The sequence below is a fragment of the Malus domestica genome, chromosome 07 (assembly GCF_042453785.1).
Source record: "Malus domestica chromosome 07, GDT2T_hap1".
NCBI lineage: Eukaryota > Viridiplantae > Streptophyta > Magnoliopsida > Rosales > Rosaceae > Malus > Malus domestica.
Window position 1 is genome coordinate 24,223,836 of NC_091667.1, and position 18,526 is coordinate 24,242,361.

At 37.6% G+C, this 18,526-nt stretch overlaps 2 protein-coding genes, 2 long non-coding RNA genes and 1 other non-coding gene across 5 annotated transcripts; 2 read left to right on the top strand and 3 right to left on the bottom strand.

Moving 5' to 3' along the window:
• Positions 1-909: 909 nt before the first annotated feature.
• Positions 910-3,319, bottom strand: LOC139197426 (uncharacterized). Its single transcript, XR_011582849.1, has 5 exons — positions 3,109-3,319; positions 2,866-3,025; positions 2,692-2,760; positions 2,105-2,163; positions 910-1,131 (listed from the first exon to the last, which is right to left on the bottom strand). It is a non-coding gene; the product is annotated as an uncharacterized lncRNA (long non-coding RNA).
• Positions 3,320-7,266: 3,947 nt separating this feature from the next.
• LOC139197427 (uncharacterized) lies at positions 7,267-9,647 on the bottom strand. The gene is made up of 5 exons (XR_011582850.1): positions 9,438-9,647; positions 9,195-9,354; positions 9,021-9,089; positions 8,428-8,486; positions 7,267-7,454 (listed from the first exon to the last, which is right to left on the bottom strand). It is a non-coding gene; the product is annotated as an uncharacterized lncRNA (long non-coding RNA).
• Positions 9,648-13,816: 4,169 nt separating this feature from the next.
• Positions 13,817-13,889, top strand: TRNAR-UCU (transfer RNA arginine (anticodon UCU)). Its single transcript has one exon. It is a non-coding gene; the product is annotated as a tRNA-Arg (tRNA).
• A 68-nt stretch (positions 13,890-13,957) lies between these two features.
• On the bottom strand, positions 13,958-17,608 carry LOC114819132 (mRNA cap guanine-N(7) methyltransferase 2-like). Its single transcript, XM_029105792.2, has 12 exons — positions 17,429-17,608; positions 17,120-17,305; positions 16,943-17,021; positions 16,743-16,837; positions 15,919-15,990; positions 15,680-15,789; positions 15,394-15,516; positions 15,192-15,284; positions 15,006-15,074; positions 14,747-14,835; positions 14,532-14,629; positions 13,958-14,366 (listed from the first exon to the last, which is right to left on the bottom strand). The coding sequence occupies exons 2-12, from the start codon at positions 17,219-17,221 to the stop codon at positions 14,217-14,219; spliced, it is 1,080 nt and encodes a 359-aa protein (XP_028961625.2). The 5' UTR covers positions 17,222-17,305; positions 17,429-17,608; the 3' UTR covers positions 13,958-14,216.
• On the top strand, positions 17,486-18,494 carry LOC103439501 (uncharacterized). The gene is made up of 2 exons (XM_070824823.1): positions 17,486-17,683; positions 18,048-18,494. The coding sequence occupies exons 1-2, from the start codon at positions 17,627-17,629 to the stop codon at positions 18,375-18,377; spliced, it is 387 nt and encodes a 128-aa protein (XP_070680924.1). The 5' UTR covers positions 17,486-17,626; the 3' UTR covers positions 18,378-18,494.
• Positions 18,495-18,526: the final 32 nt, after the last annotated feature.

Below are 18,526 nucleotides of genomic sequence, written 5' to 3' on the forward strand. Positions count from 1 at the left end.
GGTTTGGAGCAATGGGTTGGGGAAGGACCCATTAGAACAGAAAAAAAACTAGAGCTCTGCTTTTCTTTCTTAGTAATTTCACAATAAAAAAAAATATAGCTATATTCTTCCTTTGAAATTAAAGAATTTTTCCATCAAAGATTGTGGTAGGATTTTAAAACTGAAGTCCCAACTGGATCGTTGTGAAAATTGGAAACAAGTGACGAGTTCTATAGACAAAATCCCTCAACTCGATTTGGTGGGTTATGGGCAGCTGCAGAGGCTTCTTGCTTTGCTCTTCACGATAGCCAACTTTCGTTTTCCTCTTTTTTTTTTTTTTTTTTTTTTTTTTCCACATCATAATATTTAATTAAACTTGTGGGACCCTCTTATATATCACATCAGCACATAATATAATTTTTGACATAATTGTGACGAAAGGACCACATTGATAAGTTTTTTAATTTCAGAACTATCTTGATGGGATGAGTCAATTTCAAAGACCATTTGTAATAAGAATCATAAAAATATATCATCGAGTAGATCAAAAACAAAAATATGTCATTGATATATGGCATAATAGTAAAATTTTATCAATTTTTGGCTAAATTACCTTATATTTTTAGCCAGAAATTTAAAAAGTTCAGAATATAGTACAATTGGTAGAGATGGTGCCACGGCTTTTGGCACGTTTTGAGCATGCAAAGCAGCATGCAACCAACACACAAGCACACCTATACTGTAGACCTTACATTCGTGTCATGTTTTTTTATATTTGTATCGTTTTTGTATCATACCTGATATCTTAACGGGTCGTGTCGTGTAACACTCGTTAAAATAAACGGGTAACATGATCCGACCCGATAATATTAACAGGTAATATGACCCAACCCGTTACCCATTAAAGAAAATATATTTTAAACCAATAAATAATCAAATGAAAAACATAATACTAAATAAATATTGACACACCCCGTCCCGAAGGAGGGCATGCTGGCCGTCACGTGAGAGTGACGTAACCATTTGCACAGTACGGAAGCTTTAAGATACAATTTATAAGTTGATACACCCGAAGGTGAGTTCTAATTTTGTCCAATCTGTCAGAACACCGTCGAATTCCTCGTAGTCACCACACCTTTGTGATTCCTGAACCTGGAGGGGCGCAAAACCAAAATTGAGTGGGTCAGTAAAACAATTCTTTTCCAAATCTAAACATTTCTCATAACGTTGTAACCCCTCTCCGTAAAACCTGTATACTTTCCCAGAAATGTAAAATATAAATATACATATATATTCTCAATACTTCATTTCACTTTTTCAACATTTTTCATATCAGTTATGCCATGCCACATCATCTCAACATTTCTCATATTAATTATGCCATGCCACATCATCTCAACATTTCTCATATTAATTATGCCATGCCACATCATCTCAACAGTAATAAGGTATGAATGCATCAACATAATCATATCAGGTGCAAGAAAGTAATCAACCGTAGGCCCTCTAATAGCCCTGTACGGTTGAACCTAGAGCTCAAAATCTATCATTATCACTCTACCGGAGTCACCTCTGTGACCCGTCCGGCCTTCTGCACACAAGTTACGCTCTAGTGCTTCTCATAAATCATCTGTGCACATAATCTAAGGTCACCCACCAGTCGGAATCTCACTAACACTCTCGCGACTGGTCTGTCGTACCCACTCCGCGTGGACTGTACGACTAGCATCTACTTGGATCCAAGGCGAGCGTGCGATGCGGTGAATACTATAAGCACTAAACCATGGTGCAGGATTTGAGCTCAATATATATCATCATCATCATAACAGTAATTAAATACTCATCTGTGCGTCCACCGCACCATTTCATACATATGCATCATAAATCAATTCTTACCTGTGCGTCCACCGCACCAATTCATACATATGCATCATATATTAATTCATGCATGACATTTCAACTCACATTTCTATATACTTTTCATATCAATTCTATGCATGGTATTTCACTTCCCGTTTTTCCACATAACTCATATGCATTTCATTTTAAACATATTTTCATTTCAATTCAATTTCTGGGAAACGTCAAGTATATATATATACGGAAAACAAAACTGCCCACTCACCTGGAGTTCGCCCTACAACTCCCTAGCACAATACGCCAAGGCGTCATGACGATCGCCGCCTAGAACAGTAATCAAATCCAACCTCAGAATTCATATCGATAGAATACATAACTTATATAAAATACGTCACTACGTTGATCGATCCGGAAGATCTACCACTCAGATTTTAAATCCATAACTTCCAGAGGTCCACATTATACCTCTAGGACAACATCCTAAAATTTCATTACCATCCAACGGTCGGATCATCAATTCACATTTTCACCTAATGTGAAAACTATAAAACGTTATTTGAACACCTAACCAACAATCCTCAATAACTTTCTCATACGGTGTTCAATTTAGGTATATGAATATACCACAGTGATCTACTCGACGTCACGGACGTCGACATATTTTTAAAATAATTTTTTATTTTTTTATTTTTACTGTAGCACCTTCTTCTTCCTTGGGTCGCCGGACTGGTTTTTCCGGCGGCCGTTTTCTGGGCAGTTTTTTCAAATTGCTATAACTTTGTCATTTCTCAACGAAATCAAGTGATTCAAAAACGAAAGTTGTAGCCCTTGAAGATACAAAGAGAATGGTACCTTGTACAACACCTAGTTCTCCGTGGTTTGGCCGGAAACTGCCTCGAAAGCCTCGGTGGTCGCCGGAAACTGGGTATTTTTCAAATAAGTATAACTTCTTCAATACTCAACGAAATTGAGTGAAACAAAAAGGAAAGTTGTAGTACTTGACGAGACGAAGAGATTGATACCTACCTCGACTCCTAACTCGCCGGGGATTCGCCGGAAAACGCCTCGAAAGCTCCGGCCAAACTTTGAACTTGTCGATCTCCGTGTTCTTACGTCCAAAAACTTCCAACGAAGCACTCCGAGCTTCCTTGGGACCTTACTAAACTCGCTGTGATCTTGTTTTAGCCTAAAACGTAACCAATTCAAAGCTCATGAACAGTGTCATCTCACGGCAACTTTAGAACTAGGGTTTTTCGAAGCAAAACTTACCTGAAATTGGTGTCTACGTGATCGTGGAAGTTCCAGGAGTCCAAATGTGGTCTTATCTTGGACGTTTGTTTATGTTTTAGGTGGTTTTGGGTGAGGTTGAGCGTCGGAGAGGAAGAGAGAGAACTGAGAGTGAGAGAGAGTCGTGAGGGAAGAGAGATAGAGAGACAAGGTACGGGAATTGGGGAAGGTTTTGAGGGATGTGGGGATCCCACGTGTCCAACTCAATCCAAATTGTTAAATTTTCGCCCCTTAGTCCCGTTTAAGGGCATTTTCGTCTTTTCATGTCCTCGGAATTAAAATTCCGGGACGGGCTGTGACAATCTTCCCTCCTTATAGAATTTCGTCCCCGAAATTCCAGCAACCAACTAAATCAACCATACTCCAACAATAGCTTCGGGTAAATCTTTCTCATCCGATTCTCTTTCTCCCACATACTTTTCTACTGAATGATTTCCTTCACAAAGCTTTTACTACTTACTCTGTCTTAATTCTCAGGACCTTCTTTTTCCAATCCAAAGTCGTCCTTGGTTCCTTATCAAGTCGAATCCAATTTAATTCTCAATAGTTACACCATAATCCCATGTGACAAAACTGCCACCTAGTGACAACGCATCGAACACAAAATACATTATGTGCCTTAGCCAATTCTGAAGGCATCACAAACTTGTATGCAGCTTCATCGATTCTTTTAATGATCAAAACGGTCTGATGTGTTTAAATCTTATCTTGTCTACTTTCCAAATCTTACTATTTCTTTTCATGATGAAATTTCCAAAAATATAAAATCATCTACGTTATACACTCGATTAGTGGCATATCCATCTGTTAATCTCTTTTGTCATTCCTGGCTACTTTCAGGTTAACTTACTCACCTGAATATTTTGAGGAGACTCATCCATAGTCTCAGGGCCCGTAAGAACTCTTTTGACAACTTCTGTCCAACACAAAGGTGTACTATAAGGTAACTTGGTAACCAAGCTTCTTATACGTTATCCAAAACTTAGAAGTAACCAACATACCCAAAAACTTAACAGTGTACATCGTCAAAATTGCTTTCTTTAATTCCACATAATTTGGCACATACGTCCCATTCTCTTGCATAAACATACCATCCAATTCTGCCTCGGTTAATTCTTGAATTCCTTCGTCAAGCATTTGAGTCTCGAGTACGACCTTACCAAATAGACTTAACTTGAAATTTAACAAGTATAACTTCTTCTCGATCTTCCCTTTTTTTTAATTTTTCTTCCATTGGTTTTCAATCCACAAGATGATACTCTTGGCAAACGTGCCAGACATTAATCTTACTGTAGTCTTCTCACCAAGTGCTTGAGCTAGAACAAACTTTACGATCACCCTGATCGTACAATCATGTTCATTAAGCAATACAATTCACATTCGCTGCCTCCTATCAAAATCCTTCCAAGTAATGGATATTGAAGACTCTTTTGATTTGTAAAATCTTGCATTCTTATCAAATATAATGCCTTCATAACTTCACAGCAAGAATGGTAATCATGACTTCCAAGTCACCCGTAGGGTAATTCATCTCATGAGGTTCCTTTTATCGTGAAACGTATGCAATCACCCTAACATTTGCATCAACATGCCTCCAATACCATTCAAGAAACATCACTAAAAATTTATGATTACCACTATTCTTTGGGAATACCAAAATACGTGTATGAGTGAGGAAATACTTCAGTTGTTGAATCCTTTGCTCACAATTTCCTTCCCACTCATACATAACCTCTTTTCTCAACAGTCTCGTCAATGACAAAGCAATGACTGAAAAATCTTTCACACCCATCCAAGATAGCTTGGTAAGCTAAGAAATTCCAAATCTCAATTACGACTCGTGGTTGTTCCAAATTCTCAATTTCTGCTATCTTTTAAGGATTCACTTGAATACCTTAAGAATATATAACAAATCTCAGAATGCCACCTGATTCGTCTAACTTTAGCATTTGCTACTTAGCATACAACCAACGTTCTCTCAATCTTTGGTTCACCGACTTAATACGTTTACATGCTCTGCTCTGGCTCAGAATATGCCAGAATATCTTCAATGAAAATGATATCAATCTATCAAGGCATTATTGGAATACTTCATCCATCAACTCATAAAACAGCATGAGTATCCACATAGCATCACCAAACTTCTTAAGGACCATAACAAGTCCAGAAACCATCTTATGATCAACGTCACTTATAATATTCAATTGGTAGTAACCAGATCTCAATTCAATCTTTGAATCTTCGCAATTACTTCTGAGCTGGTTAAATAAACATCAGTACATCACCATGGATAACGGTTCTTAATCGTTACCCGACTTCATTGTCTATAATCAATGAACAATCTCTAAGTCCATTTTCTTTCTCACCAACAAACTGGTGCTCCTCAAAAGTGTTGTACTAGGTTGAATGAAACTTTTATCAACCAATTCTTTCAACTGAATTTCCAATTCCCTTAACTCATCCTGAACCAATCTTTAACATAGATTTATACCTGACAACAATTCAATAGTGAACCTCATATCTCTGCCCGAAGGCAATCCAGGTATACTTTCAAGGAAGACATCAAGAAAAGTCTAACCCCTTTCTCATTTTTCACACTTCTCCGAGCAACATCCTTTAGTACCACATGAACTAAGTATTTTTGACAGCCTTTTGAAAACAATCTCTTTGCTCTCACAGCATAAATAACGGCCTGACTCAATCCACTTTGCATACTTACAAAAGTAATCTCTGGTCATCCAGATCGATGGAAAGTACTGGTTTCCCGTAACATTCCGTCTTGTCACAATTATAACCAACCAATCTAATGGAACAGAATTAACTGATACAATATATATTCTATTATTATTAAGCATTCTAAATAAGTACAATACTAACATAAAATAATCTACCGGGTTGCTTGCTTAACGAATCCACGAATGAGTTATTAATATTACGGTCTGCAGCCCGCAATACTAATAAATCATCGTTGTCTCGATAAGTAGGCAACCACTCTCAAAGATATAACATTACTATTTTGTCACTCAATGCAAAATACATACACTCATCTCAACTACATTTATTTACTACTCTCAAGGTAATAACATACATAATAAGAAATATATCAGCCGAAGTCAACTAGAATGACCAATACGGCTGATTCAACTCTTATCTCAATAATACGTCGGCCGGATCCACTCCGCGTGGTCGGTACGGCCGAGCCTATAACTCACTAATTTCTCATGTGTCAATCGAATCCACTTCTCATGGTCTGTACAGCTGAACATATAACTCATCAAATCTCTCTGTACTCACGGTCAATCCGACCAAACTACTAAATCCATAACTCTGCTGAATCGACACTATGATATCATGGAAAATTATTGAGTACAACTGATTCTAGGGACGATTCACAATTCTGTGTTCCCTCTGTTCACATAAACACATTCATTAATTTCACACTTCCCAAATTGTTAATTTTGTACCTGCTGCACAAGGTACATTTCCTTTACTCGAGACACCTTGTCTCAAATATCTGGGATTACCAGTATATCCATCACTTTTACTCTGACCAGCGACATTAAAACCTCAGCTGGAAGAATTAACTCTAGCTTCACTTCTTTCGAAGCTCTGAATCTTTCTATATCCTTGATATGACGAATCATTAACTTTATCGTCAACTTCCTTGATTCACATTTGCAAACTCTTGCTTACTACCATCGATAAATGCCGGAGGGATAAACTTTTCCTTAAAAAATTTTAAATCGGCTGATTTCTCTGGTGACAACAATTAACATTCCTGTTTCCACCAGGATACAATTTCATACCCAAAACCAGGTAGTCGTCTCGACCCACCAGTCGGAAGGAAATTTCCTTTAACTTGCATATTCCGAAACATCTTTTCCAATTGGTTAATCCGTCACTTCGTTCCCTCAGGTTGATCATTCCATAAGGTGATTCAAATTCAACTCATAACCCGTCTTAAAATGTCCATTTTTCTAATATACTGAATCACCATAAGAATAGTTTCCCCTAACCCGCTAAATCAGGGAGACTAAGTTCCTCTAACTACGTGGTTTGCTACGAGGCGGTGTAGTTCTGACAGAATTCACTAGAAACTTCTCAAGATGTCCAAGATTGCAACCATGCTCTGATACCAACTGACACACCCCGTCCCGAAGGAGGGCATGCTGGCCGTCACGTGAGAGTGACGTAACCATTTGCACAGTACGGAAGCTTTAAGATACAATTTATAAGTTAATACACCCGAAGGTGAGTTCTAATTTTGTCCAATCTGTCAGAACACCGTCGAATTCCTCGTAGTCACCACACCTTTGTGATTCCTGAACCTGGAGGGGCGCAAAACCAAAATTGAGTGGGTCAGTAAAACAATTCTTTTCCAAATCTAAACATTTCTCATAACGTTGTAACCCCTCTCCGTAAAACCTGTATACTTTCCCAGAAATGTAAAATATAAATATACATATATATTCTCAATACTTCATTTCACTTTTTCAACATTTTTCATATCAGTTATGCCATGCCACATCATCTCAACATTTCTCATATTAATTATGCCATGCCACATCATCTCAACATTTCTCATATTAATTATGCCATGCCACATCATCTCAACAGTAATAAGGTATGAATGCATCAACATAATCATATCAGGTGCAAGAAAGTAATCAACCGTAGGCCCTCTAATAGCCCTGTACGGTTGAACCTAGAGCTCAAAATCTATCATTATCACTCTACCGGAGTCACCTCTGTGACCCGTCCGGCCTTCTGCACACAAGTTACGCTCTAGTGCTTCTCATAAATCATCTGTGCACATAATCTAAGGTCACCCACCAGTCGGAATCTCACTAACACTCTCGCGACTGGTCTGTCGTACCCACTCCGCGTGGACTGTACGACTAGCATCTACTTGGATCCAAGGCGAGCGTGCGATGCGGTGAATACTATAAGCACTAAACCATGGTGCAGGATTTGAGCTCAATATATATCATCATCATCATAACAGTAATTAAATACTCATCTGTGCGTCCACCGCACCATTTCATACATATGCATCATAAATCAATTCTTACCTGTGCGTCCACCGCACCAATTCATACATATGCATCATATATTAATTCATGCATGACATTTCAACTCACATTTCTATATACTTTTCATATCAATTCTATGCATGGTATTTCACTTCCCGTTTTTCCACATAACTCATATGCATTTCATTTTAAACATATTTTCATTTCAATTCAATTTCTGGGAAACGTCAAGTATATATATATACGGAAAACAAAACTGCCCACTCACCTGGAGTTCGCCCTACAACTCCCTAGCACAATACGCCAAGGCGTCATGACGATCGCCGCCTAGAACAGTAATCAAATCCAACCTCAGAATTCATATCGATAGAATACATAACTTATATAAAATACGTCACTACGTTGATCGATCCGGAAGATCTACCACTCAGATTTTAAATCCATAACTTCCAGAGGTCCACATTATACCTCTAGGACAACATCCTAAAATTTCATTACCATCCAACGGTCGGATCATCAATTCACATTTTCACCTAATGTGAAAACTATAAAACGTTATTTGAACACCTAACCAACAATCCTCAATAACTTTCTCATACGGTGTTCAATTTAGGTATATGAATATACCACAGTGATCTACTCGACGTCACGGACGTCGACATATTTTTAAAATAATTTTTTTTTTTTTTTTTTTATTTTTACTGTAGCACCTTCTTCTTCCTTGGGTCGCCGGACTGGTTTTTCCGGCGGCCGTTTTCTGGGCAGTTTTTTTCAAATTGCTATAACTTTGTCATTTCTCAACGAAATCAAGTGATTCAAAAACGAAAGTTGTAGACCTTGAAGATACAAAGAGAATGGTACCTTGCACAACACCTAGTTCTCCGTGGTTTGGCCGGAAACTGCCTCGAAAGCCTCGGTGGTCGCCGGAAACTGGGTATTTTTCAAATGAGTATAACTTCTTCAATACTCAACGAAATTGAGTGAAACAAAAAGGAAAGTTGTAGTACTTGACGAGACGAAGAGATTGATACCTACCTCGACTCCTAACTCGCCGGGGATTCGCCGGAAAACGCCTCGAAAGCTCCGGCCAAACTTTGAACTTGTCGATCTCCGTGTTCTTACGTCCAAAAACTTCCAACGAAGCACTCCGAGCTTCCTTGGGACCTTACTAAACTCGCTGTGATCTTGTTTTAGCCTAAAACGTAACCAATTCAAAGCTCATGAACAGTGTCATCTCACGGCAACTTTAGAACTAGGGTTTTTCGAAGCAAAACTTACCTGAAATTGGTGTCTACGTGATCGTGGAAGTTCCAGGAGTCCAAATGTGGTCTTATCTTGGACGTTTGTTTATGTTTTAGGTGGTTTTGGGTGAGGTTGAGCGTCGAAGAGGAAGAGAGAGAACTGAGAGTGAGAGAGAGTCGTGAGGGAAGAGAGATAGAGAGACAAGGTACGGGAATTGGGGAAGGTTTTGAGGGATGTGGGGATCCCACGTGTCCAACTCAATCCAAATTGTTAAATTTTCGCCCCTTAGTCCCGTTTAAGGGCATTTTCGTCTTTTCATGTCCTCGGAATTAAAATTCCGGGACGGGCTGTGACAAATATATACATACCATATTGTCACATCTAAAACATAAAAATGCATTTTATATTTTCGCTTACCTAAATTGATCAAATGGTAAAATTGGAAAATAATGGAATAGAGAAGGGATTTTTTTTTTGTCCAAAAAAGTTCTAATAATATAAGTGAAATAGAATCCAATAGTATATATTTACTCTCATTTATCTTAAGCTTGTTATTTAAGTAAAGTGTTTAATAGTTTTTTAATTAATGTAGAAGTGTAAAAAATAAAGAAAAAAATATATAAATGCTCGTAATGACAAACTTTACAACTTTCATGAGAGCTTAACTTCGAAATTCGCCACTATAATCATATAAATCATAGATCAAAATTTAACCATTGATTGTTGTTTACATTTACGCTTCATTGTTCTCATCAAATTTTGTTTTTTTTTTTTCAAATTTTCTTTTTTGAAAACATGATCTATTAGAGGATGTAGGACGATGAACGGTTTGGATCGTTAATATTATATTCAGAGTTTTATGGTTAGTGAAAATATTGCTTGATGTTTATAAAGTTTCTACAAACTATATGACATCGACTCATATTTCAGTTAACCGTAAATATCGAAATGTGATATCAAAGATCTGAACTATTCATCCTCTTACATTCGTCAAATGATCATGTTTTCAAAAAAGAAAATTTTAAAAATGAAATTTAGTCATAAGAATAAAGTGTAAATGACAATCGACAGTTATATATAAATTTATGGTTTATGGATTATAGTGTTGGATTTCGAAGTTTTCCCCTTCATGAAAGTTGTAAAGCTTGTCACTATGTGTGATTGTATTTTTTTTTTGTAACATTTTTTACACTTCTACAATAATTATTATTAATTTTGCCCTCAAATAAAAAACCTTATTCATGAGGGTTTGGAGGATTTTAAAAATCTAAACGATAATGTAAGTGTAATCATTATCTACTCGTGGAGGAATAATGATGAATCATAAGTGTTTATATATTCTTTCACATTTTTCATACTTGTATGTATGTCTTCTTAGTTCTTGCGTATACAAATATATACTAGTTTATTTTAATTTTGGACAACAACATGTTAAGTAAAAATTATCCTAGTAATGATAATAAGGAACTCTCATAATAAAAATAAATAATGACTAAAACTTTTTTTTTAACTTATATAGAATAATAATACAAAACTATATATTTAATATAGAATATATTGTATATATTAATATGGCTATTGTATTTTATAATAAATCTTTTAGTAATTAACTTTAAAATTATCAAAATAATTTTTTTCTTAACGGGTCGAAACGGTTTACCCACGTGTATACCCGTTAAGAACCCGTTATTAACGGGTCATCCGATAATGACCTAATTAGTTTTGTGTTGACCTGAAATCCGTTATTTTCGTGTCGTTTTCATGTCGTGTAAAAAATTGCCGGGTCGACTATTTTGTCTAGCTATGTACCCACACCATCACCCTGCGCTTATCTTGTCAAATTATTATTTTTCAATTCAATAATATTAATTAGGCTAATTAATTCATCAATTATGTTTTAAGGTATATCAATATTTTTAACTGTTAAATTATTCGTCCAATGCTCAATGACTAGATTTACAATCAAAATTTCAGTGTATATCATATATAGAAATAATATAGTAGCTAGCAAGAATTTTGAATTCAAATGTGTCACATAAGAATTAATACTTCAACTTTTCTTTTATTTTCTTTGACATAAGAGATTTTATTCAGAATCTGTGTATTCTATCACATTTAGAATCGATTTCTTGGAGTGTGGGATAAAAAAATGTTAACAAAGGAAATTAGACTAACATCGTATAGTAATAATTTAAAATTAATAATTAAGATTTTTATCACCTAAACAGTGACAGAATAAGGATTTGAACCTTGAAGAGTCTCAATATTAAAGCCTTAAGTTTTCTAAATACTCCCGTAGCAAACATGAAGGAGCAAATTGATTGAATTAAAACATAAAAGACCAAAATTATTGATCTCCAACATATTGTTAATTGAATTTATTAGGGAACCTCAATTTCTTCATGGTATCAAAGCAGGTGTCCCACGTGTGAAGCCCAATGACGACATGTGCTTCAAGTCACTTGATTTGTGCTGTCCACGTGTTTGACTTAAAAATTCGCCGCATGTGAGGTGACTTTTTAAGAATGAATATCACATTGATGGAAGAAAAGACCTTGCATGTGCTTGTAAAGAGTTGGCATGCTCTCCATATTGTCAATTGATATCTACCCCTATCAACATGAACATGATCTGGATAATACCCAAGTGATGCTTTTCTACCATAAGAGTGTTCACAGGTTTACACCCTAACATACCAATCTCTTTCAACTTATTTTCACTGAGATAGGAAAATACTTTTAGTTGCATGGGCGACCTCAACTCCAAGAAAATACTTCCAAGTCTCCCAAATCTTTCATCTTAAATTCGGATGCAAGATTCTGGATTTCTTCTGAATCATCCCTAGTAATAATCATATCATCCATATAAATAATTAAAGCAATCAATTTGCTAAGCCTATGCTTCGGAAACAAAGTGTGATATGAATGTCTCTAGGGATACCCATATTTCTTCATTGCTTAAGTAAACCTGTCAAACGAAGAATGTGGCGGTTGCTAAGTTCATAAAGAGACTTATGCAATCTGCACACTTCTATATTACCACTTGCACCATAACCAAGTTGAAAGACAATATACACTTCCTCCTCCAAGCTCCCATGAAGGAATGCATTCTTCACATCAACTATCTAAGAGGCCAATCCATATTTGTAGCTAAGGAAATAAAAACACGTACAATATTCATCTTTGGTACCAGAGAAAAGGTTTTTTTTTTTTTTTTTTTTTTTTTTTATAACTTTGAGTGTAACCCTTAGTCACTAACCTTACTTTGTACTTGTCCACTAATCCATCATCCTTGTAGTTGATTGTAAACACCCAATGACAACCAACATGTTTCTTCCCTTTTTGGTAATTACATTATCTCCAAGTTTAATTTTTCTTCAAAGCTGAAATATCTTCATCCGGTCTCGTAGGGCTTCTTTTACCTGAATTGGAGTTTTGATTGAATCTATATAATCGACCAATGCCCTCCACTCTGGTGAATAGTGCTCACATGATACACAATTAGCAATCAAATACTTGACCTTCCATTCCAGAGAAAACCTGTCAGGTGGCACACCACGATTTTGTCTTGATGGCAATTTATAAGTACTCACACCAATATCAGGATTAGTTGTATTATCATTTACAATACTTACCTCTTGGATATTTAGAGAAGATGGAACAGACACTAAAGGATTAGAGAAAGGGGTGCTACAAAAATATTGGGCAATCCAGCACATTCCTGTTGAACTGGACTGTTTTGTTCAGTTGGAAGCTATCGAACTGGGTTGTACTATTCGATGAACTCCTTCTGAACTGGGTTGTTCTGTTCGGTTGGAAGTTGTCGAACTGTGCATGTGGTAATTAACAATTTGGGGACAATATCCGTGTTGTTGGAAATGGGCTTTGACCCATCTTTCTGATAATTTGACATGGTATCAAAGCCAGGGAACAGGTTTATACTACCATGTGGAGGGTGTGTCCCCTTGGCCCCACATAATGATGTTAGGTCCCTTGGCCTTGTGTGTTGGGTAAGTCCCATTGACCCTGCGTATTGGGTGAGTCCCATTGACTCCACGTGGTTGTCGCTTTGTGATTCTCCCACGTGTGACCCACTAATTGGGTCTTACGTGAGCGGGGTTTTGAAATATCAACATCGGTTGTCTCTTGGAGAACAGAAGAGTTTAAATGTCCTAACACCACTCCAACCAACACCGGAGCCGTTTATGATAAAACCCCACATGTCGAACAGTGCAGGTGATAATTAATAAGTTGAGGACAATATTGATGTTGTTGGAAATGAACCCTTGACCCTTTGGCCCTTCTCTCTGGTAGTTTGATAAAAAATAATAAGTTGTTAGATTGAACGAGGAAAAGAGGTCAATTTCTTTCAAGTGGACTAATTTTATGATCATGTAGGAAAAATGCCAACAAGAAGCGCCCATGGCCTAATGGATAAGGCGTCTGACTTCTAATCAGGCGATTGTGGGTTCGAGTCCCACTGGGCGTGCGTGCATTCTCCACTGTTGTTTATTTTTTCTATTTATTTATTTATTTATTTTTAAATTCAACAAAACATAACACAAGAATGTGCGATGGTTTTCTTTGAGGGAACACAAAAGAGGAGACGACAACATCAGCATCATACAAGATTTCCAAACCATAAAATCATCAAAGTCACCGGGGACGATAACCCCACACGAAAAGAAAAAAAAATCGTCTAAACAGGACACACTACTGTTACTCTTACAATGTCTTTACGCCAAAAACGCGGGTTCCTGTACGTTAATAATCAGTCCTTCCATGCACGTTCGTCTTGCATCCTTCAATCACCAGGTCAAAGTGCCTCGGAAAAACGCAACTCAGCAGGACCTGGACCCAAAATCCCTTTTTGTTCACTAATCTTTCCCAGCCCAGGAGGCGGCTCTACTGGTACGGTCTTTTCGTCATCTCTCCAGATAGTCGTCACTGGCACTTGCCACTCTCTCTGCAATATCAAAAGGCTTCCATCATAACTATCAATCTTATATCATCTACCCTAAACAAATTGGCTGTTAAGACTAAAAAAAGTTGAGTATTCGGTGACTAGTAGATTAGTCATGACTCATAGGTCCAATTTCTATGTAATCTTTGCAAACTTTAAAAAACTTACCTCATCTTGAATGTAAGTTACATCGTGCAGCACTGGTGTCATGAGCGGGGGAGTAATATCAGGGTCCGGCTTTTGGAATATAAACGTGGTATATAAACCTGAAAAAGAAAATTTTGTTTTAAGGTTTGAACACGAATTCATTATCGTGATGGAAAGAAAATAAAGAGCAACTGAGCAAGTTGTAACAGACGACATAGTAGAAACAAAAGCATCACCTAATACATCATATGATCGAGGAAGAAGTCTTCCTCGAGGATCCACAAGGTTTGAACAGGAATTCATTATCATGCCTGCAAATTGTGCTCTTACAGCAGAAATATATAGGAAAAAGGAAAATTCAGCCACAATAAGTTAAAGAAAAAGTTATGTGAAATGATAACAGTAATAATATGGTTTGAAAGTTTTATTCGCAGGTTTTGTTAGAAATATACACTGGAATGCTTGTGGAAAATTGAAGAGAAAAAGAATTCAAACCTGTTGTCATCGTAAAATTCAGTTAAGTTTTGAATCTCCACATACTCAAGACCAGCTTCTCTGGCTAACCTGTTAACATACAACAGAGGGTCATTATCAAGATCAATTGAAAATCAACATCTAAGGCAACAGACAAAAAAATGCAACTGCCTGCATTCTGACCAAACTTTGGAAGCAAAGCTAAACCTGATAAAGCTTGGGAAATGAACCAAGTGATAACTTTCAGGAGAGATATCATTAGCAAATTTCAGTTGGTATTTCTTTCCAAATATAGGAAACCTGAAAGTGGAAGTACATTCACTTAGGAAAAAAGATTGAATGCTAATTACCAAAATCATCCAAGAAAACAAAACCTCAGAGGTGCTTAACATCTCAAGCTTATACGCACTTCTCTTCCTCAACTTCAAAGGTAATCGTGTAGTTCTCTGATCTAATGCAATTGGGGACAATGTTCGGTTTCATGCCACCACTTCTATTGTGGTATGCTTCAACATTCTTCTGGTACTTTGCCCTGTATGACCATAATGTCAAATTAGCAATCGCTATTTCCCTGCTCCAAGGCAAAGATGTGCCATGAAAAAAAAGTTCACTAAATGTACCAATTTAACCAAATCAATGCTACATATAGAAAATATATAATTAAACAACAGATCTTTGTCAAGCATCTTCCATACCATATTGTAGATGAGTCAGGAGTAATACCGAAAAAATAACCCCCCGGTTTCAATAAGGATGACACATTAAGCAATAGTTTCCTTGCTCTCTCCTCAGTTTGGAAACACATCTGTAAGTAAAAATTCTTTTAATTTTGGAATATGCAATTCTTAAATTAAAAACAAAAAAACAAAAAGGAAAAAAAAACGAGACTCTTAAAATGGAAAGAAAATACCAATCTTTAAAATAAATTAAAAACCTGCAAATTCTGCAAGCAGCAAACTAAATCAGTCGTGTTTGCCTTATCTTTCAAATGCATCTCTACATCTTCCTGTCAAAGTAATCCACTGTCAAAGACCAAAAATTATCCAAAGCAAGCAACTAAAAGCAGCTAAAAATTTCATATTAGATGAATCCTAGATAAATGTCACTCAGCAACCATTATTAGATACAGCTGAAGCCTGAAACTTATGACTAAATTGCACACTAACAACTAAGACAATTGTTAGTTCATGGAAATACAGTCCATCTCCGAAATCTTAAGTATAAAAGCAGAGGAGAGAAATCACTATTTTCAATCTGCACACTTAATATATGGCCAGTGACAACTTTGGTTCCAAACGACCAAAAAATCTGCACTTTTACATTTCATAGAAACCTCTCAAAGGCATTGCTCAAAAGTTCATAAAAGTTCAATCCATCAGATTTGCCGCCAACATGAGTTATAAGATGAATGAGTTGCTCAACCATATGGCTTAAGAGATCAATTCCTTTCAAACTATAGAAATGGTACTTCATGTTACCAGTTCCTAAAATCATTATCCTTTCATTCGAACTAAACTCCTCTTACAACAGACATTCCATTTCTGGACATAACATATTTCTCCTAGTCTTAAAAATGGCAGACAGCAAAATTGAAGACCAATAATCTACAGTCCAAGAATCACAAGAAGGAAGAACACTGAATTCATGCTAAAATAAACCCAAAATAACCCTGATTCTGAATTTTCGACTTACAATGCGAAACCAACAAAGAGAAAGAAGAAAGCAAGAAACAAAGAAAGAGAGGCTAGGCTGCGTTACCATGCAAGGGTCAAGCTCAAAGAAGTCAGCAGTGTAAGCCTTCCTCTGGCTCTCCCACGCTTCTCTTCTCTGGCTTATTCCCGACGACGAAATATCTACCAATTCCAACAGCAAGCACCGCCATTGTTAACACTCACAAATTACAGACAAACATACACAGAAACAATACGAAGTTGCAAGAAACGGGAAATGAACGGTACCGATTCCGATGTAATGGCCGATTTGAGCATCGTCCCACTTCTCGGCGTCGACTCCTCCGCCGCAGTACAATTCGCACACCTTCAAAATGCACCACCAAAAATCACAGAATAACAATTAGACACGAATATCTGCGAAATTTGTGTGCAGAGATTGATATTTCTAGGGCGGAGTCGGACCGTGGCGTAAGGGTGGACGAAGATTCTGGTGAGTGCAGCTTTTGCGAACTCGTAGAGTCGGTGGTGAGTCGACTCCGCCTTCGTCCCCGCGTGCAGACTCATCGTCCCTGCGAAGCTCGAGTCGCCGAAGCAGCAGGCGCACACAGACGATTGTGAAAGAAATGAAATTACCTCCAAAAGCAGGCCCTGATTGGCAAATTATTTGGTTCGGACTTCGTTCAAATTCAACAAATTCGGTATAGGCTAAAGCCCTGTTTGGCAAATAATAAAATAAGAGCGAAAACGAGAGCTTAGTGGAAGCGGCCGTACGGGTTTTGAACACGGCGCACCCGTTCGAGAAGGCCCGAGTCGGCGAGTCGAAGGCGACTCAGTGGCTCAGAGGGACTACTACTCGCGCCTACGATCCGTCCGTGAACCTCTCCTTGCGATCGCCTCACCATGCTCAGCAATTTTCCGTATACTTTTCAATTGTAGTGGTTTTTTTTGCGCGCCAAATGTTTTGATGAAATGTCTCGGTGTTTTGTGTATGAGTGTGCAGGAGCTTGGGCCATTGACTTGTCTTGGGTACTCACTCACTACTACTCGTTTGTTTAATGCAATTTAGTCTTGTAGGAATCCATTGAACGATGGGTTTTAGGGATTCTGATAAGTAAATGGCGGATTCTGATACCGTCACAATGACATTTCCATATGTAGGAAATTGATTCTCCCCCAATGCAGAATGAGCGCGACAAAATAGTGTGTGAATAATTTTGCATCGTTCATCCGCATTGGAGAACAAATGCTGAAAGCAGGCACTCTCTTTTTTGATTTGGTGTTTCAGTTACGTTAGTTAGACTACGTTCTTTTGTTCAATTTTTGTAGTTCAGTGAGTTTGAATGTATACTGTAGTTTTGAGTCTGTTTGTGTTAAATATTGAATGTTGTAGGACATAATTGCTAGGTTCCGCAAGCAAGAGGCAATGCCGAGAGAGTTCTTCATGGATTTCGTGAAGGTGGCGCAAGATGAAGGGCATCACTTCACTCTCCTGGCATCTCGCCTCGAGGAGATGGGTTCGTTTCATGGAGCTTTGGCGACCCACGACGGCCTCTGGGACTGGCAACTACCACTTCCAGACCTAATGGCGCACCTTGCCATCGAGCATTGCGTGCACAAGGCGAGAGGACACGACGTGGTACCAACAACCATATCTCAATTCCGCAACAAGGGCGATGACAAAACGGCTGAAATGCTGGAAAGCGTGGTGCGCCAAGCCTAAGTCGGTTAAATCAGAACGCAAGTCGAGTCTTAGTACAATAGGGACTCTCGACGAGATCAATAATCTAGAAAGCGAATCCGGCTCAGGTAAGGACTAGCAATTAAATACCAAACACAACGGACGGTTAAACAAAAATGTAAATTTGGGTA